Source organism: Rhineura floridana, chromosome 3 (assembly GCF_030035675.1).
Source record: "Rhineura floridana isolate rRhiFlo1 chromosome 3, rRhiFlo1.hap2, whole genome shotgun sequence".
In the NCBI taxonomy this organism is placed as follows: Eukaryota; Metazoa; Chordata; class Lepidosauria; order Squamata; family Rhineuridae; genus Rhineura; species Rhineura floridana.
In genome coordinates, this window is record NC_084482.1 from 168,135,627 (window position 1) to 168,162,965 (window position 27,339).

The following is a 27,339-nucleotide window of genomic DNA, read 5'->3' on the forward strand; positions in this document are numbered from 1 at the left end:
CTGAAAATTTTGAAAATATACCATAGAATCTTAAGTCAGAAATATGATTATTTACCTGTTGAAACTGCTTGCCATCCAACTGAAAAAGGAGTCCTTGTCTGAATAGTGTATCTCTGGATTGGACTGTTATTATCTATTCCTGGTCTCCAGCTTAGCACCGCAGTTGTACTGGAAACATGTTCAATACTAACATCTTTGGGAGGACCTGGAGTGCCTTATTCAAAAGAAAAGTGCATACTTAGTTTAGCAAGAGATTGAAATTTATGTGTGGCTGTTTAGGACTCAGCTGTGAATTTGGTATTCACTACTACACAGCTTTTTCATACTTGCCAAAATTGTGGCATTTGTGTTAACATCTTCACCACATGGCTGGGTTTTCAAGAGTAAAAATATACACAATGATATTCTGAATTATTTATTGATAGAATTAGTGAAAAATCTGATATATCGTTTAATCTTAAGTAGTGCAGGGAAATCAGGCATAAAATCAGTTAGATCATCTCAAATCCACCTCCAAATTTGTGCCCTATATTTTGATTGCATCATTTTTACCACAGAAAAAAATAATTCACAGAGTTACATTGAACCAAAACTTTAAAACAGTTTTCGAATAACTGTATTTTAGAATGGCGAACTCATTTTGATTTAATATATGATCCTACCACATCATACCAATTGAATCCTCTTTCAGATATTGAGTGCTTGGTAGTAAAAACATGTCTCAAAAAGGTGCCTGTCCAAAGAAATAAGCTTCACAAGCTCTTAAAATAGCTGAGAATTATAGATGTCAAAGTGAAATGGATCTTGCAAGAATTCAAATATAATTCTGTACTTTTCAAAATTAGGAGAACATATAAGATCCAAGAATGAATTTGTGATTGTAAGGGAGGAAATTGTTCACTTTCGTGAACTGGTATATGTATAAAATAATTTTACTAAAATATATATTTTTAAAAAATAGGTGGTAGAATTATAGCACCAATTTGACACAGCTCAGTAGCTATTTCCCTACGTGTAGTGAGAGGTGACAGTATTGGACACCACTAGACTGATTACAGATCATTTTAGAAATCAGAAGTTTTAGGAATCACAAGTATCCTGTTGGATCATTTAGTTCAGTCCCCTGCTCTAAGACAGGATACCATGTGGTATGATTGTCAGGTAAATTCACAGTTGCCTATCTAGTCATTTCTCAAAAGATTACCACCCAAATTAGACAAAGGACTTCTCTCTTCACTTTCTTAGTAATCCAAAATACTTCTGTGCCATTTCCAACTCCAAAGTCCACCAACCCCAAACCCAACACCAAACCCAAATGTCCTTTCCTGTTTCACTTGGCTCCTTCAATACTGAATTTGAAATAGAGGGCTTGGTCTCAGGTCTACTGCAACTTAAGGTAACTGCATGATAATGTGTGCCAGCTTCAAGCTACAGCTACAAGATGTATGGATTCACTGCCAGCTATACAATCAACACACAATAGGAACTGCAAGGCAAAATATTTCCAAAATCAAATTCTCTGTGTGATCACTCCTACTACCAAATCTGTTTTAATTGATAGATTTTCCTTGACTACTACTCATGAGAGTTGCTATCCTAGACCTTTTTCTGGTTTTAAATTGTTTTTATGTATTGCATTTTATTTTGTCAAGTCGCTTTGATAATTTTTTATTATGTAAAGTGACTGATGATAGATTAGATCAGCCTTTCCCAACCAGTGTGCCTCCAGATGTTGTTGGACCACAATTCCTATCTTTCCTGACCATTGGCAAGGCTTGCTGAGGCTGATGGGAGTTGTGGTCCAACAACATCTGGAGGCACACTAGTTGGGAAAGGCTGGATTAGATAGAAGACAGACAGACAGATCATACCCAGCCAAGCCTTTCCTAATTGATATACCCCTCCTTACCCACTGGTTAATATTTTACCTGACACATGAACTAAGTTCTCTAGGATCCTTAATGGCTTTCATGTGGCATGTTCTGGGAAACTTTCATTCAGCTAATTCATGGAAGAGACAAGAAATCTAGTGGAGCCACCCATTGGAGGAAGTTGATTTTTGATTATTACCCCTGCAGGCCACATCACCACCTGTTTCTCGAGCACCAGCGGATGGAGGAATCAGTGAAAAATATCCACCTGTGTCGGAAGGCAGAGCTGGGGTCCCAATCCCGGGGAGCTGGATCCCGGAGAGTTGGGAGAAGAGTATTCGGATGGATGGCAGAGGGAAGGGGGAGGAACTTCCCCCCTTTGGAGTGAAGACGAAACAGAGGAACTGCCAGTGATAAGGTTGCTTAGCAACGGGGAGCCTGAGCCCTCCCTGGACATTCTCACGCCTCCCCCTCTTTCAGGCTCAGAGCAAGAGGGGAAAGAGGGAGGGCTGCTCACAGCCGAAAAGCAGGGAGGCAGTTTACCATCAGCTCCTCCCCTATCCCCCATCCTGGAATCGGAAACTTCAGAAGAGGAGGGGGTGATGCTTCCCCCCTCACCGCGCACACGCAGACAGCTGAAAAGACAGGAGAGAAGGGGGGAAGGCGGGCAGTACCTGAGGGGCAGTTAAGGAGGAGCGAAAGATTGCGCGCCCGTTTGGCCCCTTCTTAAAGAACAGGCGGGAAGAAGTCCCTTGCTCTGTCAACTTTCTCCCAATGCCACAGGACCTGTATCCCTGTATTGCTTCATGAGAAAACGCAGTCTTTGTTTGGACATTACCCTAATAAAACACGAATTAACTACAGCCGTTGGTCTGGTTCCTGAGTCACATCCTGGGCCTGACAGCTTGACAGAGCCACCTAAATCACCCTCAACGCTCTCTTCACTTGACTGGGACAAGATGTCAAAGGGAGCAGCGGGGGGGACGAACCCCACTTCTGAGACGGAAGAAGTGGAACTCTTGAGGACTAAGGTAGCTGATTTGCAGACGGATGTTCAAGACCTGCTAGCAGCAGTCAAGGCGCTGAAGACGGATAATCAAACCTTGAAGGCCACGATAGACCAGATGCGAACAGCCCCTCCAGCTGCCATAGTAAAGGTTCCCATTGGATTGCCCCCAAAATACGCGGGACAAAGTGATCAGTTGGCAACCTTCGTGGCTCAATGTGAGTTATATCTGGATGTCAGGCACACGGAATTTCCAGATGATGGGGCTAAAGTAGCTTTCGTGATTAGCCTCCTGGAGGGAGAAGCTGCAAAATGGGTGACTCCGTATCTCGTGAGAAAGGATACTGTCTTAGGAAGGTACAGAGGATTTATACAGGAGATGACCGAGATGTTTCAAGACCCGCAAAGGGCTGAAACAGTAGCACGGCAACTAGGCGCTCTGAAGCAAGCTAAAGGGACTGTTTCCGAGTACACTAACGCTTTTAAAATTCTGTCCCAGGAAACTGGTTACAATGACGCCGCCCTGATGTTTATGTACCGGAGTGGATTTAATGCTGAAATCCTGGATGAGTTGGCCAGGACCTCCCCCCCCGCTGACCTACCAGGGCTCATCCGGCTACGCCTACAGATAGATCACCGGATGGAAGGAAGGCGCCTGGAAAGGAAGCAGGAGGTCCCGAGATACTCAGCCTCGGCATCCCGCAACAAGACCCTTCCCACTGCAGGGATGGCAGGTAATGCAACTGAGGGACAGGGAGGGGCTAGGCCAAGACTGTTGGAAGAAGAAAAGGAAAGATGACGCCGGGAACGTTTATGCTTTTATTGTTCAAAGCCGGGCCATGTGGCCAGAGACTGTGGACTGAAAGGGGGGAAAGCCGAGCCGTCGGGAAACTAGAACACCCAGTCCACGTGCAGGCCGGTGGACTGGGGGCAGCGTTGTATAAAGCCCCCCCAATGATCCAACCTTCCTCAAAGGGGGTGTTGGTCTTGCCTATTCGGATTACAACTTCCAGAGGAGTGGTGTTTAATTCCACTGCCTTAATTGACAGTGGAGCCTCCACCAATTTTATTGATGCAAAGTTAGTCAAGCGTCATGGAATTTCCCGGTGGAAACTGGACGCTCCCCTAGCTGTGGAGACTATCGATGGGAGACCCCTGAAGTCAGGAGGGGTGACACAAGCCACGGAGGAAGTGAAACTTCAAATCCCTGGGCACGAAGAGTTCATTTCGCTATACATGTCAGATCTCTCGAACTTTGAGGTGATTCTGGGAATGCCCTGGCTAGCAAAGCATGAACCCAAAATAAGTTGGAAGGAGGCGGTGATGTGGTTCACCTCACAGTATTGCCAGGAGAACTGTCAACCTGAAGGAATCAAGAACACCTTAGCGGGGGCAGTGCAAGAGATCGAGCAAGTGACCCTGCCACCAAAGTATGAAGAATTCAAAGATGTGTTTGATGAAAAAGAGGCAGAGACTTTACCCCCCCACCGCCCTTACGACTGTGCTATTGATCTAGTGCCAGGAGCCAGCATCCCATCAGGGAGAATCTACTCTCTCACAGAGAATGAGAGGGAGGCCCTGAAGGAATTCCTGGATAAAAACCTGAGGCGAGGATTCATACACCCCTCACAATCCCCTGCTGGAGCGCCACTATTGTTTGTGAAAAAGAAGGGGGGGGAACTCAGACCCTGTAACGACTATCGCGCATTGAACCAGATCAGCATCCCCAACAGCTACCCGCTGCCCCTGATCTCAGAGTTGCTGGACCGACTGCGCTCTGCAAAAATCTTCATGAAGTTGGATTTGAGAGGAGCGTACAATCTGATCAGAATGAAGGAGGGAGATGAATGGAAAACAGGATTCTTGACTGCTTACGGACAGTATGAATACCTGGTCATGCCGTTCGGGCTTTGTGGAAGTCCAGGAATTTTTCAAAAATTCATGAACGACGTGTTTATTTTTTTTTTTCAATAATTTTTATTCAGATTTTCATAAAACATACAAGACAAAATCATAAAACATTCAAAGACAAAAAACAAAATCAAAAATAGTTAAACAAAAAGAAAAAAAGAAAAGAAAAAACAAAAATAAAAAATAAAGAGTAAAATATTGACTTCCCATTTGTCAAAGATCAAATCAGTTATAAGTCTATAATATATAACAATCCTGTCTCTTAAGTCATATTATAAAATCACTTTCCTCCAGTAGTTATCTTACTTAATCATCAAATCTCATAAACATTACTTTATTCTTTCCACAAAAAGTCAAAGAGAGGTTTCAATTCTTTAAGAAATATATCTATCAATTTTTTTTTCCAGATAAGCATATCGATTAATCCATCTCATTACTAATTATGATAATCTTATTGTCATAACCATAGTCAAAATAAACATTTCAATTAATCCATCACATCAGAATCTGTTAGGTTCAATAATTTCAGTAGCCATTGTTCTATTATCTCTATTAGTTCCATTTTCCATCTTCCATCTTCAGTAGTCTTGTTAAGTCCAGTAATTTCAATATCCAATCTTCCATTATCAGTATTCCATAATAATCTTGCTGTCAAAGCCATAGTCATATAGTAAGAGTCTGATGGGAATTACCTCTATCCCAAATATTTTCTTGCCATCCATTCTGAATAGGTTGCTGAAATACTGCTGTAAAATCATATCTCTGTTCTTTTTTTCAAAATACACTGGGTCATCTCTTAAAAGTTTTTCCATTGTCACATGGCTGCAGTTAATTCCATAGATTTTCTCTATATTGGGCTCCATCACATCATTCCAGTCCAGAAGATTATCCATGCCATTGATAACTTTATCTCTAGAATCTTCATTCATTTCTTCAGAGATAACATTGAGTTCCAAACAATAGATTTTATTTCTAAAGTCCATAGACTCCAAATCTTGTTCCTGTTCCACGTTGGTTCCAATCTCCGGGATCTCCTCTCTCACAGGGACCCCTATTCCAGTCTCCAGGGTCTCCTCTCTCACAGGGACCCCTGTTCCAATCTCCGGGGTCTCCTCTCTCACAGGGACCCCTTCCAGGGTCACCTCTCTCACAGGGACCCTTATATCTTTAATCTCCTGCTTCATTTTACTCAATTCAATTTTCATTATCTCAATCTCATCCATTATTTTCTGAAACATAGTTATTTCCAGATTTTCAGCCACTTTCTTAATTGCCATTTTAAAAGAAAAATATAGGAAAACCACTTCTTATTTCAGCAACAATTGGGTTAATACTCCAAACTTGGTGACATCACAGTATAAACAGAGCAGACAGCCTTATCTCTCCAATAGTTAAGTAAACAAAATGCAGTTCCCAGGATCGAAACAATTAATGGCAATCGTCAAGAAACAGATTCGTCAAAATAAAATAGACCAAAAAGAGAGTAGTCTCAAAACAGTATAATATTTTTCAAAATAAAAATCTGGAATAGAAATCCCTCTTCTGTGTATATCTTTAGAATGCAAATCCAGGACAGCTTTTTGCAACAAAAACAGAGATAAGCTATTAATTAGTGCGTAGCAGAGAGAAGTTATGGCTCCCCAGTGAGATGTCAAAAACTGATCAATCTGGCAAATCTCTTTTAAACAGCAACAATTTAAGTCAAGTAAAAGAAAAATATAGAAAGAAGGGTGCTTGCCTGTTAGTGCGTTCTCTCTTAGAAGATAAGATGAACGTTCGCTTTAACAGATAGAGCTTGCTGTTAAAAATCCGTCCCACCTTCGTCGGCTGGACCTCGTCCCATAAATTAATGAGATCTGGTCGTCCCAACAAAAATAGGCTTTGAGGTTAATCTCTTCGTTTCTCCCTACCCGGGAGAAGTTTAATCAGTCAAAAAAAAAAGAAAAAACTGACTGATATATCTGAATAAGCTTCTTTTGAGGCAGGAGCCCGTCTCAAAAGCAGGCACAGGCTAAGTCACCCTTCCCGGAAGTCTAAAAAAAAAAATTCATGAACGACGTGTTTAGAGACTTGTTGGACACGTATGTAATCTGTTACTTAGATGATACCCTGGTGTTCTCAAAGAACCAGGAAGACCACGACCAGCATGTGAAGACGGTGTTGAAGAGACTGAGAGAAAATCACCTGTATGCTAAATTAGAGAAATGTGGATTTGACCTCAAGTCTCTAGACTTCCTTGGATATCGAATCTCAGCGGAAGGCATGGAGATGGACCCAGGGAAAGTAAGCTGCATATTGGACTGGGGCCAACCTGTCACCAAAAAGGATGTACAACGGTTTTTGGGGTTCGCCAATTATTACAGAAAGTTCATTCCAGGGTTTTCCAAATTAACAGCTCCTCTGACTGACTGTTTAAGGGGGAAGAAGAAGTTTCAATGGACAGAGAATGCCACCGAGGCCTTTGAGGAGCTGAAGAGAAGGTTTACTACTGAGCCCATTCTGTGCTTTGCTGATCCGAACCGCCCTTTCGTAGTGGAAGCAGATGCTTCAGATTTTGCCATCGGGGGGGTCCTACTACAATTAGACCAAGAAGGGAAGGAGCTGCACCCCTGTGCGTACTTCTCTCGGAAGTTAAAGCCTGCAGAGAAGAACTACACAGTTTGGGAGAAGGAGCTGCTGGCCATCAAGGACTCTTTTGAAAACTGGAGACAATACCTAGAGGGGACCTCTCATCGAATTGAAGTGCGCTCCGACCACAAGAATCTTGAAAGCCTCCAAACCGCCAGAAAGCTGAACCAGAGACAGATAAGATGGTCCCAGTTCTTCACTAGGTTTAACTTCCAGATTACTTACCATGCCCAAGCCAAAAACCAGAGAGCGGATGCCTTATCCAGACAGCCACAATACAAAGAAAGTGAATCCAAGGACCAGCCTCAGTACGTAATCCTGCCAGAGAAATTAACGTTGGGAGTATGCCAGCCTTCATGGGAAGAGGAACTCAAAAAGGCACAACAAGAAGATGCAGACATGCTAAAATATCAGCAGGAGACGGGACAAGGTCAAGACTCAGAAGTAACCTTTCACTGGAGAAATGGACTGTTATGGTTCAAAACCGCCAGATATGTGCCAGAAGGGGAATTAAGGCTCAGAATCCTACGCCAGTGTCATGATTCCATCACAGCGGGACACTTTGGGATTTACAAGACCATTCAGAATGTGGCCAAGGACTTCTGGTGGCCTAAAATGCGTCGGGATATTGAGAGTTATGTAAAGGCCTGCTCTGTCTGTCTGCGGACAAAAACACAAACAGGGACACCAGCAGGACTGTTACAACTGTTGCCTGTCCCACACGAACCCTGGAAGGACCTCTCCATGGATTTTATAACTGATCTACCCAAGTCCCAAGGAATGACAGCCATCTTAGTAGTGGTGGATCTACTTACCAAAATGGCACACTTTCTTCCTTGTGCAGGGGCCTTAGAGGCTAAAGAAACAGCCAAGTTATTCATAAAAGAAGTCTACCGGCTGCATGGATTGCCAAACAGCGTAGTCTCAGACCGAGGAACTCAGTTCACAGCCAAATTTTGGAGAGCAATGTGGAAACAGTTGCAGACGGAATTAAAACTCTCCTCCGCCCATCATCCCCAGACAGATGGGCAGACAGAACGCTTGAACGCCGTTTTGGAAAGATATTTATGAAGTTATGTGTCCTATCAACAGACTGACTGGGTATCATATTTGCATTTTGCAGAGTTCGCCTACAACAATTCTCTGCACTCCAGCACTCAACAAACCCCGTTCTTCGCAAATTATGGATTCCATCCTAAAGTCTTTCCAAGCAGCTCAGAAGGAATGCTGGTACCGGCAGCTGAGAACTTCCTTAAGGAATTGCAAGCGGCGCAACAGACACTGAAACAGCAGTTAAACGAAGCCAAAACGGAGTACAAGCGAGTTGCTGACCTGCACAGGAAGGAGGGCCCCCCCCTTCAACCGGGAGACCAGGTATGGCTGTCCACCCACTTCCTCCAGATGCCGGGCAAATGTAGAAAATTACAAGACAAGAGGGTGGGTCCTTTCGAAATAGAAACTCAAATCAATCCCGTGGCGTACCGACTGAAGTTGCCTGACACGTTTAAAATACATCCTGTGTTCCATCGATCCCTCTTAACGAAAGCCGCCCCTCCCAGTGAGTTACAGCCGGAGGAACCTCCCGGAGCTCCACTCCTGGTAAATGAGCAGCTTGAGTTTGAAGTTGAGGAGATCTTAGATTCCAGGATCAGACGCCACAAGCTGCAGTACTTGATTCACTGGAAAGGCTATGGGGTGGCTGACAGATCATGGGAAGATGCAGCTGATGTGCATGCTCCAGAATTGGTAAAACTTTTCCATCAACGTTTTCCCCACCGTCCCAAGCCAGACAAGGGGAGGGGGGCACAGCCTGGGAGGGGGGATGGTGTCAGAAGGCAGAGCTGGGGTCCCAATCCCGGGGAGCTGGATCCCGGAGAGTTGGGAGAAGAGTATTCGGATGGATGGCAGAGGGAAGGGGGAGGAACTTCCCCCCTTTGGAGCGAAGATGAAACAGAGGAACTGCCAGTGATAAGGTCGCTTAGCAACGGGGAGCCTGAGCCCTCCCTGGACATTCTCACGCCTCCCCCTCTTTCAGGCTCAGAGCAAGAGGGGAAAGAGGGAGGGCTGCTCACAGCCGAAAAGCAGGGAGGCAGTTTACCATCAGCCCCTCCCCTATCCCCCATCCTGGAATCGGAAACTTCAGAAGAGGAGGGGGTGATGCTTCCCCCCTCACCGCGCACACGCAGACAGCTGAAAGACAGGAGAGAAGGGGGGGAAGGCGGGCAGTACCTGAGGGGCAGTTAAGGAGGAGCGAAAGATTGCGCGCCCGTTTGGCCCCTTCTTAAAGAACAGGCGGGAAGAAGTCCCTTGCTCTGTCAACTTTCTCCCAATGCCACAGGACCTGTATCCCTGTATTGCTTCATGAGAAAATGCAGTCTTTGTTTGGACATTACTCTAATAAAACACGAATTAACTACAGCCGTTGGTCTGGTTCCTGAGTCACATCCTGGGCCTGACAACCTGTCCTCTACTGGGAGTGTCCTATTGGTAGAACTCATGACCTAGCCCATAAAACATATTTTCCCCCTTACAATGTATTTATTTAATTGTTTAATATATTTCTAACCTGCTCTTCTTCAGCTGATCTCAGGAGGAGATACAATACAAACCTATATTGCATTCACTACACTATTAAAAACAAATAAACCCTGCATCCAATTATAACAAAAAGAGAAGAAAAATATTCCAATTACAACTACCAATCTTTAAAACATGGTGTGGTTTCACACTTCTAATAATAAAACTGACTGAACTAAAATCTAGTATTCCACAAATGCCTGGGCAAACAAATACGTTTTTAGTTGGCAGTGAAATGAAGGAAATGTCAGAACTGAACATATCTCAGAGGCATATATTTGTGTTTATGATATAGCATACACAACTAAGCATCCTCTTGCAACAAGATTATTAAGCAAATAATGGATTCAGTTTAACAGCTATGACATGCTGTAGACACACACACACATTATACATATACATATATCCTTTTTAGAGAGTGAAAAAGTGTGAGGAAGAAATGTCTGCTAACACTTCCATTTCAGTTGGTTAGCTACCCACTGGGCCAAATTTAGTCTGTAGGGAATATATGACAGTAAGAAATATATCTGAGCTGTAGATCATGAGCTATTTACATTTCATTCATCCAGCTTCTCTGATGACTCATATATTATTCTCTGTGTTACAGTTAGTTGGAACATTATAGTTAACAAACTTACCCCTTACAATAATTTCTGCTATTTCAGATAGCATGTCCATAGTGGTTTGCACTGTACATGTGTATTTCCCAGAATGATTTAGCTGAATGTTTCTTATCATAAGGTCCCCTACTGATTCCTTGAGATAATAAGAAGAGAGATATACAACTAATCATCTGTAATGCATTTTCTATACTGGATATTTCTGTAACTTGCTAAGTATTAATTAAAAATGCAATTTCAAAATCAGATTGTGTATAGCTATCATCACTGTAATTTAGGTATTTTTTATTATAGCTTCACAAATAAAACACTGAAAGCAACAATAAATGGACATGACCATATAAAGCAATAATGCTTCTACTGGGAGGATACCGGCAACAGGTAACTGGGAGACCTCCCAGGGCCAGCCCTACCATTAAGCAACCACCTTGGATGGCTGATGCTGGGATGGTGAGAGGTGCTGTGGTGCTGGAGCACAGAGCTTTCTATGCCACCCAGCATTAACCAGTCTGCTTCTCTCAGGTGTGGTGGAGGACAGTGTCCCATCACCAGTGTTGAAGATTCAACTGCAAGTTCAATCACCATTTGCACATTGAACTGAGGGGGCTTTTGCCTCAGGCAGCCACTTCTCTGGACCACCCCAGGACTTGAACCTAGATCCCTTAACCATCAGAAAGAATATCATAGGGAGCCACATGACCATAGAAATAGGTACAGTGCATTTTTTGTTCCCTACTATGAGGAACACCAAGTACATCCAGTACACCAAGAACAATTCTTTATCAACTATACCTCAAAGGACATGTTCTGTTCCTAGCAGTGGCTGGAACCTAGCCTGGAAATGTAGTTTTGACTCCTCCTCATTTGCAGGAAAGATACTTTCAGATACCCATGTTGATCACCCTTTTTATGGATTATAGTTTGCGGAGGCTTCCATGCTAGGAGTCTTCACATTTTGAGGATATATAGCAGTGGCTGCTTGTTATTATTTTTAAACATATGATCTGATTCTGAAGAGCCTTACAAAACATGTCCAAATAGGTCATATATCACCTGGGTTTTCAACACATTCAAAGGTTAACCGTGGCATGTCCTAGCCACTGACAAAGGCAGCTATATTTTAGGTAGTCATTTTCTTAAAAGGACGAAGTGCCAAGCATCCAGAGCCATCACAGACAGAACACAGCATACATAGGCACTGATATACTGCAATTATATCATCAGCTATTTAGCAATGGATTTAATGGTAAGACACACACCACTAAAAGCAAAATAAAAAGATGTGGTTTTGTGATTTTCCAATGTATATTTCAAAAATTATGTTTTTGAAAAAAAACCCTCATGTGTTTTAATAATTATTTAGAACACACACACACACAACTTTGATTACAGAATGAAGAGACTACAAAACTTACTCCTCCAGCTCTTTCAAAATGAGTCATTCTTCTTTTAAAATCTATAACATCTCCATTGAATGACCATGAAAACACAACCTCAAAGGATGGATCTTTGGACACCTGACAAGGCAGGACTACACTTTCTCCAACTGTAACATCCAAATTAGAAGGTGGAGTAGTAATGATAGTCCTTTCTGTTGAAGGCAAAACAAGTCATTCTTTGTTGCACAAGAAGTTTTAAAAAATCAGTTACTTCAGAAAGAACTACCAAGGTCCCGAAAGTCTTTTTTCCCCCAAAAGCACCAGTCTTTCAAGTCACTTTGATTATATTCCCAGCAACTTAATTAGCAAAAATTATAATTTGCTTAAGGGACAAGGGAATGAGTTATAGCTTTGATTCCCGAACCCTTCCACTATTGTTGGTATGGTTGTCAGATAAATTAAAGATAACAATTCCCCTGTGATAAGCAGTTTAGGCAAAAACAGCTTTTGTTGATGAAAACATTATACAATCATGAGGATTCATATACATACAAATAAAAAGCAACATCAAGCTTAGTCAAGACAATAAATACTGTATAAAATAAGTGGTGGTAGCTAGTAGAAAGAAAGAGGTGGGAAATGATAAAAGGAATATATGTTGTTAAATAACAACATCAGGGTCATTAGACAATTGGTCAGTTGCCTGCTTTGGATGGGGTCGTACTCCTTCTGAAAGAGCAGGTTCAAAGTCTGGGGGTGCTCCTGGATCCATCTTTGTTGCTAGAGGCCCAGGTGACCTCAGTGGCTAGGAGTGCCTTTTACCTAGCTTTGGCTGGTGAGACAGCTGTGGCCGTTTCTGGACCAGGATAGCCTGACCACTGTTGTCCATGCACTGTTGTCCATGTGCTCTATGTGGGGCTACCCTTGAGGTTGCTCCAGAAGCTGCAGCTGGTGCAAAATGCAGCTGCGAGACTGCTCACTGGGTCAGGGTATCGCCAACATGTCACTCCATTGCTGAAAGAATTGCACTGGCTGCCCATTAGGTACTGGGCTAAGTTCAAGGTTGTAGTTTTGGTGTACAAAGCCCTATACAGCTTGGGACCAGGATACCTGAAAGACTGTCTTACTTCTTACATACCCAGTCAATCACTGCACTCTGGTGAGGACCTTCTGCAGATACCATCTTATCAGGAGATCCGTTCTGCACAACATAGGAAGTGGACCTTTAGTGTAGTGCCTGTCCTTTGGAATTCCCTCCCTTTAACTATTAGATAAGCACCATCTGTTAACTTTTTGGTGCCTACTGATGACCTTCCTCTTTCAACAAGCCTTTTAAGTAGAGACCTTATCCCAGTCTGACCTTATGTTGGAATTGCTTTTTAATGTTTTTAAAGCTTTTTTTAGAAAATATGTTTTTAAAGCTTTTTTTTAAAAAAATGTTTTTTAAAGATGTTATGTTTTAATATGTTTTTAAGGATGTTTTGTTTTAGTATATTTTAAAGTCTGTTTTTATGTTTTCAGTGTTTTCAGTGCTTTTGTTTGCCATCCTAGGCTCCTACTGGGAGGAAGGACAGGATATAAATCTAATAAATTAAATTAAATAATAAATAAATAATAGACAATGAAGCAAAGAAGCAGGGGACTCCAACCGTCCTAACTTGTGGAAACTATCAAATGATTTGTCAGAAAATATTTAGTTATAATATATCCTTGTCATATTCTCTCTCCAAATCTGCCATGCTGGGTGCCTTCAGACTGTCAGTATTTTGCCGGAAGAATTTAAGTACATACTGGAATTTTAGGTTTGTGAAAATCAAAGTTGATTAAAGCACTATGTCACCTTAGTGCAACAATTCCACTTAAAAAAAACCATAACAGATCTTTTGCAATTTGAAAATTTGACAGGGGAAATGTATTGAAATGTATGGGATGAGCAAATGATTAATGGGTAGATGTGTTAACACCCCATAAGCAAACCAGAATGAATATAGGAGGAATGCTCAGTGTTATATAACTGCCCCATAAACAAATAATAATGAATGCTAAATAAAGGCTAGACCTAATCTAACTACCATGTAGGTTTTGTGCAAGGAAATCAGGATGAATGTTGAATAAACAGGTCATCTAAAGGAGCCCTCAAGACAGCCTTATCCTACAAACAACCATACCAGTTAAGTGATATGTTGAATGAAAGCTCTATGTAAATTCAAGAACATAGATTGCACCCTTGTGCCAAACCATAAACAAACACTTACCCTTTCCTTTCTGCTTTTGAATACTTGTTGTTTAGTTGCAGAGATTCTTTGGCATGAAATCAATTAACATCATCATTTCAAAAATGGAAACAGCTACTGTGTGTTTTTGTGCATGTGTGTGATCAGGATCAGCTCAGGGGGGAGGGGTTGTAACACTCTCCCCTACAAGAGATCACAATAGAGGCTTTTCTAATTTTATCTTAACAACTTCCCTGTTAGATACTGTAATGCAGTATGCATATTTTTGGATTTTTATTCCTTGGTTCATGTTAATGGATCTGGGCATAGGAGCTCAAGTCATAGCGCACCCTGGGAAACAGCCCCTTTGATGGACTTTGAGTTGTTTGCAACTTGGAAGGGTAAAACAGACTTCCTGGCTTAGAGATGATAAGCTAAGAATCCTAAAAATTAACAGTGCCAGAGGCAGATCTGGTCAACCAGAACAATGGTGCCATCTTAGAAGAATTTATGACACCCTCTGGACTTCACCAAGATAAGGACTAATTCTTCCCCAAAACAGAAATTTACACCATATACCTCACTGGAGACAGTAAGCGTATCTGGATCGATATAGGAGAAACAGGCTGTAATCCTACATTTCAAAGTATTCCTTTGTTTTCCTTCCTCTCACTATATGCTCTTCCTCCTCAGTTACATTAACTCTATGAGACTGGAAACTGTCTTTTTGGACTGGCACTGATTTCTTGTGGTGCACCGTGGCTGTAATCAGCATGGATTTTATGGCCATGGTTGCAATCGGCTCAGATTTTTTTTGAGGCTTTCCTCCTATTTTACATAATTATCTTTGTAATCTCAAAGTTGCTGCATTTGTAAGTGTAGGTGTGATAACAACCACCATTTCTCCATTATATATTACAAAAAAATGTGTTATTATCGCCATATAATGCCTGCCCTGCCCTACGGTATATATGTCATCAATGTTAATTGTCAAATCATCCTGCAATTTTGTGTTTTTCAAACAATACAGCTCAGAGCATTCCGAATCTCCATACTCTTGCGTGGGAAACATTATTATGATAGGAGAGACTGACCCATGTGACCCAACCCGACCCACTTTCCTTGCTGTTGTCCTCAGTTCATCAGTGCTCTCTCTCTCTGTGTGTGTGTGTGTGTGTGTGTGTGAGAGAGAGTGTGTGTGTGAGAGAGAGAGAGAATAAAAATACAAGGTGGTACTAGTGGTGGTGGTGATGCTGCTGCAGTGCTGCTGACTAATTCAAGAATAGCAAAGAGTGAAAGGGAGGGGAATCATTAAGCACCACATCAGTTAGCCCAAAGTAAGAGACAGAATCAAAGGTGATTATCTGCCGCGCTGATATGTAAATACGGAAAGTATGTGGAACACGATGATCATTTACATAAGCATTTACGTTAAAAATTATGAACTTTTTTTTGCCACCAAAAAACAAAAAAGGGCAGATCGAATCACAAAAACAGGCACAGGAACAGGAGGCTCCCCACTTTACACAGTAGCCAACATGAGTCGTAATAAGGAGGAACATGGGTGATACCGCCCAATTTCAGTGATCACGGGTAGAGGGAGGTAGAGCCATGGGGGTGAGCTACCATAGAAGACAAGGGCAAGGCTATCTACATCTTCTTCCTCGCTCCCACTCCTCCCATGGACAGGTTCCTCATTGCTCATCTGCTATGCCCACAGGCTGCTGTGTATTGTTGTTTAATGCTAGATTGGTACACTATGACCACATTCATCCATGATCAAACCATGGCTGAGGGTGCCACTTTGGTGTGCATTTCCAAGACCTGGGTGGATGGGCTGGGAAGAGTTGATCTGGCCCAGCTTTGCCCACCTGGATACTCAGTGCAACACCAGCACAGGATTCCTGCTGTGGTCTACAGAACTTCCATCTCTGTCACCAGGAAACCACGCAAGAGGTGAAAGATGTATTGTGAAGCTGATTGGGCCTGAATCATAACTATGACTACTTTGTGATGGTGAGGGTGGTGAAGAAGGCCCACTTCTCTGCCATCATCACATCCCCAAGTAGCCATCCAGTGGAGATTTTCTGCATTGTCAGGGGTCTTTTGACATCAACTCTAGGAAATTTAATTTTAGACCCTTTGGAGGCCCACTGTGAATTGTTTGCAAGGCACTTTGAGGGTAAAGAAGGCCCCAGTTAGGTGTCCAGTGCAACATCTGTCGCAACTTATTGGGATCAGTTTTCAGTTGATGTGACATGATGATGTGGACAAAGTGCTTGCAACGATACAGCCAGCAGCATGTCCTCTCAACCCTTGCCGTTCTTGGCTTATTAAAGCTTGTTGAGGGGATTTGACTGAGTGGATAGAGGGTATGGTCAACACATCATTGTGGGAGGGAGTGGTTCCAGCCACCCTGAAAGAGGCGGTGATCCAACCGCACTTGAAAAAGCCCATCCTAGATCCATTGGTATGTAGCAACTACCGCCTGGTTGCAAATACCCCCTTTTTAGGTAAGGTGATCGAGAGGGTTGTGGCACAGCAATTACAAGTTCTCTTGGATGAAACAGATAATCTTGACCCATTCCAGTATGGATTCAGGCCTGGTTATGGGACTGAATCAGCCTTGGTCACCCTGATGGATGAACTTTATTGGGAGGAGGACAGGGGGAGTGCAACCCTGTTATTATTTGATCTCTCAGTGGCTCTTGATATTATTGATCATGCTATCCTTCTGAGCCAACTCAGTGAGACAGTTATTGGAAGTATGGTCATTTTCAGAGAATAGCATTGGGTGATTGTCTTCGGACTCCTGTCATTTGTGCTGTGGGGTGCCACAGGGTACCATCTTGTCCCCCATGCTGTTTAACTTCTATATGAAACCTTGGCAGTGGTCATCAGAAGATTATGGGTGAGCTGTTAGCAGTATGCTGATGATACCCAGCTCTATTTCTTCGTAACATCTGAATCGCGAGAGGCCATGCAAGCCCTGGACCACTGCCTGGGCTCGGTTGTGGGCTGAATGAGGGTTAATAAACTGAGTCTGAATCCCAGCAAGATGGAGGCATTGTGGGTTGGTGGTTCCTAAGTTCAAATAATAGCCTGCTTTGGATGGGGTTATATGCCCTATGAAAGAGTAGGTCCGTAGTTTAGGGGTGCTCCTGGATCTATCACTAGAGGCCCAGGTGACCTCTGTGGATAGGAGTGCCTTTTACCTGCTTTGGCTGGTAAGACAGCTGCAGCCGCTTCTGGACCAGGATAGCCTGACCACTGTTGTCCATGCACTGGTAACCTTCCAGCTGGATTATTGTAATGCGCTCTATGTGGGGCTGCCCTTGAGGTTGGTCTGGAAGCTGCAGCTGGTGCAAAATGTGGCAGCAAGACTGTTCACTGGGGTATGGTATCGCCAACATGTCATCCCCTTGCAGAAAGAATTACAGGGGCTGCCCATTAGCTACCTGGCTAAGTTCAAGATTCTTGTTTTGGTGTACAAAACCCTATACAGCTTGGGACCAGGATTCCTGAAAGATCATCTTTCCCCTTACAAACCCAGTTGATCACTACTGCCTCCTTCCACATCTTTACTCTTCACTTTACTGTAACCCATGCATAGGGCTCCATTGCTCCATTTTGTTCTATTCTGCTTTCCAAGCAATGCAACCATGCATTATGTAGAGTCTAAGTGTGCATTCTTGCAGCCTTAGCAAAACAAAAAAGCATATTTTACAGAAGGCTGATGCCAGATCACATAAAGTCTATGAGTGATGTTAAGATATTTGCTTCGCTTGATAAAGCTGCTGTCTATGAGGTTTTCTTTAAGATTTCTATCTCAAATTTTTCTAAATGCTTCTTAAAAGCTCCCACTTTCCCATTATCTATCTATCTTGCTTACTAACTGCAGACATGTATTATGAAGCAAGCCTCATTTCCAAAGCAAAAAATAGAGAATGCACTCAGCTCACTTGAGGTATAATAAAGACTTCTATCATAAGAAATAAACAATGCAATGAGCAGCAATAAACTTAATTTGCACATTAGATATGCTTTTCAGAATTTTGACATTTCAGTTGAATATAATGCTGACACAATGAGGCCTATCATTGAACAGCCAAAACTTCTCCAGGGGGGAACCATAACAAATGTTCCTGGCAAACACTATCATTAAGATAGCATGTTGTTATTTTGATTTTTAATAAATGTTGCAATTAAGGCTTTTCTTTTATATTTAAAAAATGTTATTGTTACATAATTCACAATTAGGATGCATGTCCAATGTGTGAAATATACAATACTTAGGAATCTTGGAATGCTGGCTGGAGTCCAAGCAACTTTTGGTACACATAATTGCTTGCAGATGGACGATGGGCAGGGATTTATTTATTTTTTAATTGAACAGAAAGACACATGTACATACTGTCCCAATGCCACATCTCTTACCGCATTTAAATCTCTTACAAATGATAATTGTGGTCTGGTTTTATATGTTATTTAAAATAAAAATGTTTGCTAGTTTAAATTGCAGAGTCACTAACAGGTGTGATAAGATTGTAAGCATATATGCTGGATATACATATTTAAATAATTCCTGGTAAATTGTTATTACTGCAATCCAAGATAATATTGGTTTTTAAACTCATGTATGAGCCCAAGACAGTTCTACTTGAGAATAACAGATATTCATCACAGAAGGGAAACCAACATTTGGACAACAGTTTTCTAACTCCAGTGAATATATTGGTTACGTAGTACTTGAAGAAACAGGTGCTGCCATCTTAAAAGGAATGACTAACAGAGCAGTTGGGCAGTGGGGTGCACGTTACACCAACAATATCCCATTTCTATTTCTGCCATCCTACACTAAATACTTTCATCGAGCTCCCAGATGGACTGACCTAGTGAGAATGATGCAACTTTTATGGATCACTATCATGACCCCTCCCTGTCCCTCTGACCTTGACTGATGCTGACCTGAATACCCAGGCAGGCAAAGCTAGATAAGTTCAGGGTCCCCCAGGTCACTCAGCTGAGGCCTCAATAATGCACACCAGATCAGCTACCTCATCCACAAAACCATGGATGACAGTTCACACCGGGACGTGGCAGTATGGTGTGTGTGCATGTGTTCCCACTGTTGAGAGCACCAATGCTTCTAACAAGTAACCTGAATGGGGGAAGGGGTAGACAGAAAGGCAACCTATTCTTCCCTCACTGATTCCTTCTTTAGTAACTACTTGTTGATATGTAGATAGTTATTCTCAGGCTTTACTTCCTTCCTCCCTCTTGTTAGTTAGATCTACATTAGGGTTAACCTCATGACTCCATAATGAGGGATCTGAAGATGGCTGCCGAGATGAAAAGACGTTAAGTTTGGTGCTCCCCGGACATCGGATTATCAGATTAGTGAGTTGAGCTAAACAAATAACTCATCTAATAATTCATCTAATTAAGACTTCTATAAGAAGGTTAAAATGAGTTTATTAAATTAAGAAGAAGAAGTAAAGAGAATAGGAAAGGTGACTGCCTTGTGCCATGACCTAAGTCTGAACACAAATCAATTTTGAGATAAAGGGGCTGAGTTTTCCCATTAAGAGCTGGAGTAATCTCAAGGACAAAGACTCATTTATAGCACTAACGACCCACGAAAGCTAAGGAGGAAAACAAAATAACTGAAGTTAAATAACAACTCATTTAGAAGCCGGGCAGCAAATTGAAATGGTTCTCACCAGAAGTGCTTGCAATAAGATGGGTGTTTCTGTTACTCTAGAGTCGACGCCACTTACTCGTAGACAACTACATCTTAAACATAAACAAACTGAAATCACACAATTCTACAAGGGAAACGCTAAAACCAGTAGGAAAGAAAGTGAAACAAGCGATAAATCAAAACCGTTAGCTTTACAATCTTCATGTAACTCGACACAAGATAAGAACGCCCTTAATGTTTCTTTAACTAACATAGACATACTCACCCAGAAGAGAAAGAGTTTTTCCGGTATGAACCTGGCAGAGGAGCTAAAACAAATAGGTCAAAAAGATACTACCTCGAATCACGATGATATATATACAGTGGACTGGCTATATAATCTATCAACATCTAGCTCCATGCCCTCTTTAGAGTCATCCCATAAAGAGACGTTTCAAGAACTAACGTTAACAAGAAATGTAGAAATCCAAACAACTTCTCCCATAAGAAAGAATGTAGCAGACCAATTAGACCTCAGTGTTTGTGATTTCATAGATTACATTAACTCAATATACAAAGAAGGGGAGAAAGAAGTTACAAATGGGTTACAAAAAAGCCACACAAATGAAGTTGAACACACTACTGAAAATAAAGCGACAGAAACCCCCATCAAGAGAAGAATGGTTTGCATTGGTAACAAAATACTTCTCTCAAACAGGGACATATATAGCAGAGTTAAATTCTCTTATAACAACGCTAATTCAACTTGTTACAAAAATAGATGCGCAAACTAATTCTAGGAGTTGTAATATAATACAGAAATCACAAGAGACTCAAACCAAGACACAAGAACGCAACGTAATGATCGGCAAAAAACAACAAATTAGACAACAAAGAAAAATAAAAACATAAAAAATATAAAAAAACCTAAGAAGACATACATGAATTATGGGAAGCTATACAGGTTCAAAAAAAGAAAAACAGAAAGGAAAAGAAGAAAGAGAGCTAGGAAAACTAATGAAAACGTGAAATCTCAAGAACCCAAAATTCTGCAAATAACAGAAATATCCGATCTAGTCCAACAGTCACAACAAGAATTACATACACAAAAGACTGAGGAACCCATCCAGGTAATTTTGGAACAAACACAAATAGGAAATGACCGCATTAATGATATAACGGAAAGCAATAAAGATTGGAAGTTGATCCTGAATATGAAGAAATTAGCATTTATAAACTTCCCTAAGCCAAAGACATGGCTCAATTATTACCAAAGAAGACAACATATGTGCAAGTTTTTGGAGAGTTTAATTCCAGGGTTAATAGATATAGCTGCAATTAATAATGTACAATATTTGTCTTACCCTAAATCCGTGACTAGAGCTATTGTAACTTTCCATGACTCTAAAACATTAAACAAGATGTATACAAACAGAGGAAAATTTTCCCTCTATTACATTTGGGTCTCTAGATGTTTTGATAACTCCAATCCACCACGCAAACTTTTGAAAATGACATCTTCAATAAATGACTCCTTCCTTCAAGAAAAACAACCGAGAAAAGAAAGAGAAACAATAGTGGAAACTGACCCACACATCACTACAGAAAACCAACACTTAAATTTAACATCTGCTATAAACATGATGACGACACAGACCTTTTCATCAGAAGAGATCCTACTACTTGATTTATATCCCAAATTCAATGCTGACGAGAAAAAGGAGACATTAAATAGACTTAAAAACTTGATACGACTTATGGAAAACTCAGAGGATGAAGCCAATTTACCAGACACAAAATCCTATACCTGCAATTCACCAAATGGATAATGCAGACATTCTCCTAGTTCAAAACAAAGGAAAACCATCTTGGACTTGACAGACCCAGTCTAATCCACTTTCTCCTAATCCCTTCTCAGTTTCTATTTCACAGAACTTGGATCGTCAATTAACGCCCAGCAAAATCACTCACATCACGAATTCTTCTGACACCATTCTGCCCAAAATATCTTTCCTCTCATGGAACATCGCAGGATGGAACAACAAGCCGCTGATTCCGACTTTTTATGTTTCATCCAATCTTTTGACATTCTTTGTTTGCAAGAAACTTGGATTAGAGATCCTAATCTACATCGGCTTCAAGGGTTCAAAACCTGGTCTAAGCCTGCAACAAGGAATGCAACTAGGGGTCGTGGAAGGGGGGGTATAGCAATGTTAATATCCACCTCGCTAGATGTATTGGTATCTATCCCCTCTGAACAACCCCCGGAATTCTGTTTAGCATTAATAATCGCTTTTCCTGACCAAATTACTATAATATGTTTAAATATATATTTTCCCCCTTTACCTCCTCAAACTGCTTCTTCAAATTGGTTAAGTATAGAAGCATACCTTGAAAAACTCTCAATTAACTATCCATCTCATTTGATATTGATCAGTGGGGATCACAATGCAAGACTAGGCCAGTCTTACCCGCTAGTGGGTGCGATAGCTGGGATTTCGCTCAATGACTACCCAGTTCTCCCACGAGTATCAAATGATAAATCTTTAAACCAAAATGGAAAATCACTATTTCAACTACTGATTAGACATCAGTTAATCTGCTTCAATGGGACATATTTGGATTCGTCCCATGGCAGTTACACTTTCACTACTGGCAGAGGGGCAAGTGTGGTAGATTATTTTTTAGGATCCCCTTCCCTAGTCTCATTAGTAAATGACCTAACAGTTTTAAGCAGGGCAGACAGTGATCACCTTCCACTCTGTCTAAGTTTAAGGGTTCCCGGCTTTCATTCTAGACCAGAAATGTTCAACCCAACTTTGGATAGCCTTAGTGGACCTAGATGGCTCAAATGGACCCTGGACATCAAAACCTTAGTAAAACAACTTCTTCAGTCAGATACACTTCTAGATCTTCAATTCCAGGCTACTATTTTCCCTGAAGATATTTTGACGATCTATGATCGTATAGCCTCGTCCATTAAATATTCGGTGTCTACCTCTATCCCCCCTAGACCTCAAAGGGCCTTAAATTCATGGTTTGATGGGGAATGCCGTGCAAAAAAAAGAGAGTTAACAACTCAAATTAAAATTATGCACCAATATCCATCTGAAGACTCTATCCACCAAGTATTAATCCTGAAGAGGGCTTATAAATGCTTTTTAAAAGAGAAGAAACGAGCCTTCTTTGCAAATAACTGGAGGGATTTAGGCCAAGCCTTGCTATATAAAAAAGATCAGCAGTTTTGGAGACTGGTCCAGGGAGGTGTTTCTCATTGTGATTTTGTCCCTATACCCCCGATCCTCCCAGACACTTGGGTAATACATTTCACTGCCCTTTTTGGCTCAGTATCACCGCCCCAGCCCAGTCCTCCAAACGAGAAGGTGGATTTGCCTTCGTGGCCACCAGTTACATGCACTGAGATAAGAGATCTGATCTCAACGCTCCATCCAAATAAAGCCCCTGGTGAGGACATGTTGCCACCTGAGCTGTTCCTAGTAGAAACCGACTGGTGGGCCCCTCTTTTAGCAAATCTTTTCACATACATCAATAATACTGGGGCTTTCCCCAAAGACTGGAGTACTAGTATCATAGTACCTATCCATAAAAAAGGGGATCCATCTGACCCCCGAAACTATAGACCTATCAGCCTCCTTGATGTTACAGCTAAATTATATGGGCGTCTCCTTCTGAACAAATTGGTGGACTGGGACACTAAATATATGATCATATACCAAGAACAGGCGGGATTCAGAAAAGGCAGGAGCACGATAGACCAAGTCTATATTCTGCAGCATTTAATCTCAAAAGCCCAAAAAGGAAAAAATTCATCACTTTATATAGCGTTTATAGACTTTGCTGTGGCATTTGACTCGATAGACAGAGAGCTCTTATGGCATAAATTGGACCAATCTAATGTAGACAAGAGACTGGCATGGTTAATAAGATCTTTACATCAATCTAACAGCCTGAGAGTATGCCTGGGCAGAAATGGTGCTTTATCACAGGAAATCCCATCTTTGAAAGGGGTGAAGCAAGGTTGCATTCTGGCCCCCTTCCTCTTTAATTATTTTATTAATGACATAATCCCTACATTATCTTCTCTTAATTTTTTCCCTCCATCAATTGGAAAAAAAAAATCTACGCTATTATACGCCGATGATTTGGCCTTATTTTCTCTAAATAAGATCGGCCTAAAGAGAATGCTAGTCTCTTTAGAGAAGTATTGCTGAGTGAACCACCTGCAGATAAACCATTCGAAATCTAAAGTCATGATCTGTGGGAAGAATAAGCTATCTAAAAATCTTTGGACTTTAAATGGGGTTCCTTTAGAACAAGTTCACTTGTTTAAATACCTAGGCATAATTCTGACCAATAATCTTTCGTGGAAACCCCAGGCGGAAGATATTAAATTAGCAAGTGACAGAATAACAGGACAATTAAAAAGCTTTTTCTATTCCCGGGGGGGTCAATTAATAGCACCGATGATAAAAATCTTTACTGCCAAAGCCCTCCCCAAATTACTATATGGGGCAGAAATCTGGGGCCATGCTCTTCAGTCAACTTTAGAACCTTTACAAAATCTATTTTTGAAACAGATTCTGGGCCTCCCGCGTGGTGCACCTTCTTCCCATGTGAGGGCGGAAACAGGCCTCCCCCCATTGGTAGCCAAAATAGATTCTGCGGCATTAAGACTCTGGAAGAAAATTTCACACCTTGATGAATCCTCAATTGTTAAACTATGTTGGCAAGAACAGCTACAATTTGGTGGCTGGGCCCACACTGTTTCAATGTTAATGGACTCTTCCAATCTTTCTCCTAGTAATCTCTCAACATTTTCCCCAAAGGAACTGAGTAATTGGATTTTTAATTTCCACGAGGTGCAAGATAGGCTTTTTATTGAGTCATCCTCTTTCTCGAAATGGTTTCCTTTTTTAAAATTAAATCACACCATAGCCCCTTATTTCACCATTCTTACCAATCCGAAGATTCATAGAGTCTATACTGAAATTAGATTCCAGACCATGAACACAGCCTATTTGGAGGGTAGATATAAAGGGGTGCCGAGATCAGACCGTCTCTGCATATGCGGAAATAAGGAGATCGAAGATTTGGTCCATTACATGCTAAAGTGCCCCTTATATGACCCTACACACAAATTTTTAGCACCTTTTATAGTCCCTAGAGCTGGCCTCCCTCTAGATATTTTAATAGCCGACCTACTTTCAGATAATCATAGTAAAATCATATTGGCAGTAGCAAATTTCGCACTTGCTGCAAAACACATTAGAGTTCAATATTGTAAAAATCAACAACTTTGAATTTTTAACCATGTTATTTACTTTAGGCGAGTGGAAATGTTATTGTATATTTTGTTGTAGTGCTTTAGAAATGCTATGGCCTATGGCTAAGAGCAAATAAAGTTGTTGTTGTGTTGTTGACTCCATAATGACAACCAGGGTTGATTTGATTTAAGTGATGATTTAAATCACTTTTCTGAAGGATTCAATTTTAATGCTTTAAATCAGTTTAAATCACTAGTGAGGAAGATTCTATATAAGCATCATTTTTAGTAGTAGTACATTATTGTCTAATATAGCCTTAATACGTATTCAGAGATGTAGGTTTCATTAGAAGGTAGGTACACACTAAGCAATTATTCTGAATAGTTTTCAGATTAATTTTCATCAAAAAATGGGATGATAATTTGGTCATTTTAGTACTAAGCAGAATGAACTTGTGAAGTCATTCAGAAGATGAACCAGCTCCAGCCGTTCAACTAAGCATGATTTTTTTCTTATGATTTGCCAGGATCATCACCACCAAACAGGCTTTTAAATTTTACTAATAAGATTTATTATTTTGGTTTGTTTTCTTCAACAAACAGCATTAACAAAATATGCACATGGATTTTTGAATGGTTAACTATTTTAGTTTTTGATAAATGTAAATTTCTTTAAAAAATAAAATTTTCACAATTTCAACTGGGGTGCAGAACAATATCCACTAAATCGGTCTTATTATCGGATTCTGACTGAATTTGACAGTCTGCTATTTTTTTGGATCAGCACTGATTTCTTCTCTCAGCATAATTAATTATCCTGTTTATTCCATCAGCTTTTAAAGAAGGTGAACTGCTGCAGGATTAGAAAATACATTTTTAAATAATAATTTTTAGCCCCCCTCCCCACCCAATAAACAAAAAAGTTATAAGTAAAAAAGTACAAAATACATTTATTGTACTTACAGTGTGTCCAATGGTGCTCACACAAATAGTTCAGTGAAATAAAAATTCAACAGATAAAATAAAAATAAGCCAACAGATGATTAGGGAAGACAAGCAAAGTCCTGGAGCCTAGTTAACCAACAGTTAAAGTTGTGTGGGTGTAACCTTCAAGGAAACAGTTCTGATCATGCTTGGACTGGACTTCAAGGTAGCCCTATTAAGTTCTAAACTGAGACTGCTATGTAGCCTTCATAACAAAAGAAGGAGTGGAAGCCTTCCCAGCAGGGGCTGGAATGCAGGCAGACCTCCTCCCAAAGTTACATGGCTTTTCTGCCTAGAGACACATGGGAAGGACCTCTTTGCTATAGCTATATTTTGGGGTTTGGATTGGGTGAGTGGTTCAGAGACCTGACTGGCCAGACAACAGGGTACTGACAGAAAAGCCTCCCCATGCCTCTGAAAGTTCATAGAAGTATAAAGCATCTGTCATGAACCACCCTGTTCAGATCTTGTAAGTTCAGGTCTGTGGCTTCCTTTATGGAATCAATCCATCTCTTGTTTGGTCTTCCTCTTTTTCTACTTCCTTCTGTTTTTCCAAGCATTGACTTTGAGATGGGGGGAGGTTTATTTCTCTCACACACTCACACTCACTCTCTCTCTCTCTCTCTCTCTCTCTCTCACACACACACACGACCTTGACTCCAGTTTGAATGTTTGTGTGCAAGTTTTCTTCCTCTTTAGTGTTGTCCTTTTGTTTATTACCTGGCCTTTTTTTGTCTCTTATGTATTGTATATGAACCTGCAGCATAGGGACACATGCAGGGTAATGAGCAGTAAAATGGGCCTTTTTTAAAAAGAAAAGAAAGAACTAGGGATGGAAAGATCTCTCAGTTTCCAATTTTTCCAATCTTAAATTCAGTTCTCCACATTCCTGTAGCAATTTGCAAATCTTTATGACAAAAATCCTCATGAAAATTCTCCAGTATTTTAGCTCAGGGAGGTCTTTGGTGACCCGTGGGGTGAGGGGAGGCTTTGGTCACCCTTTGATGATCCATGGGGGAGGGGAAGAGCTTTGGCAACCTGTGGGGGGAAGGAGGTGGGCTTTAGTGACCCATCTGGAGGTGAGGGGAGTTTTGGCAAAGGTAGGTGGGGTTGGTGAGTGAAGTGAGCAGGGGCAGCAGTCCCTGGTCTCCTAATACATACATTTTTGTAGGCAGTTTTGGTT

The 27,339-nt window shown here is 41.2% G+C and overlaps 1 protein-coding gene across 1 annotated transcript in view; it reads right to left on the minus strand.

Moving 5' to 3' along the window:
- LOC133380728 (contactin-6-like) overlaps window positions 1–27,339 on the minus strand; it is a 221,844-nt gene that overhangs the window by 37,315 nt on the left and 157,190 nt on the right. The window contains exons 11-14 of the mRNA XM_061618572.1: window positions 12,029–12,204; window positions 10,823–10,825; window positions 10,632–10,749; window positions 56–214 (exon numbers count right to left, since the gene is read on the minus strand). Of these exons, the coding sequence (XP_061474556.1) occupies window positions 56–214; window positions 10,632–10,749; window positions 10,823–10,825; window positions 12,029–12,204 (456 nt within the window). The remainder of the gene's footprint in view (window positions 1–55; window positions 215–10,631; window positions 10,750–10,822; window positions 10,826–12,028; window positions 12,205–27,339) is intronic.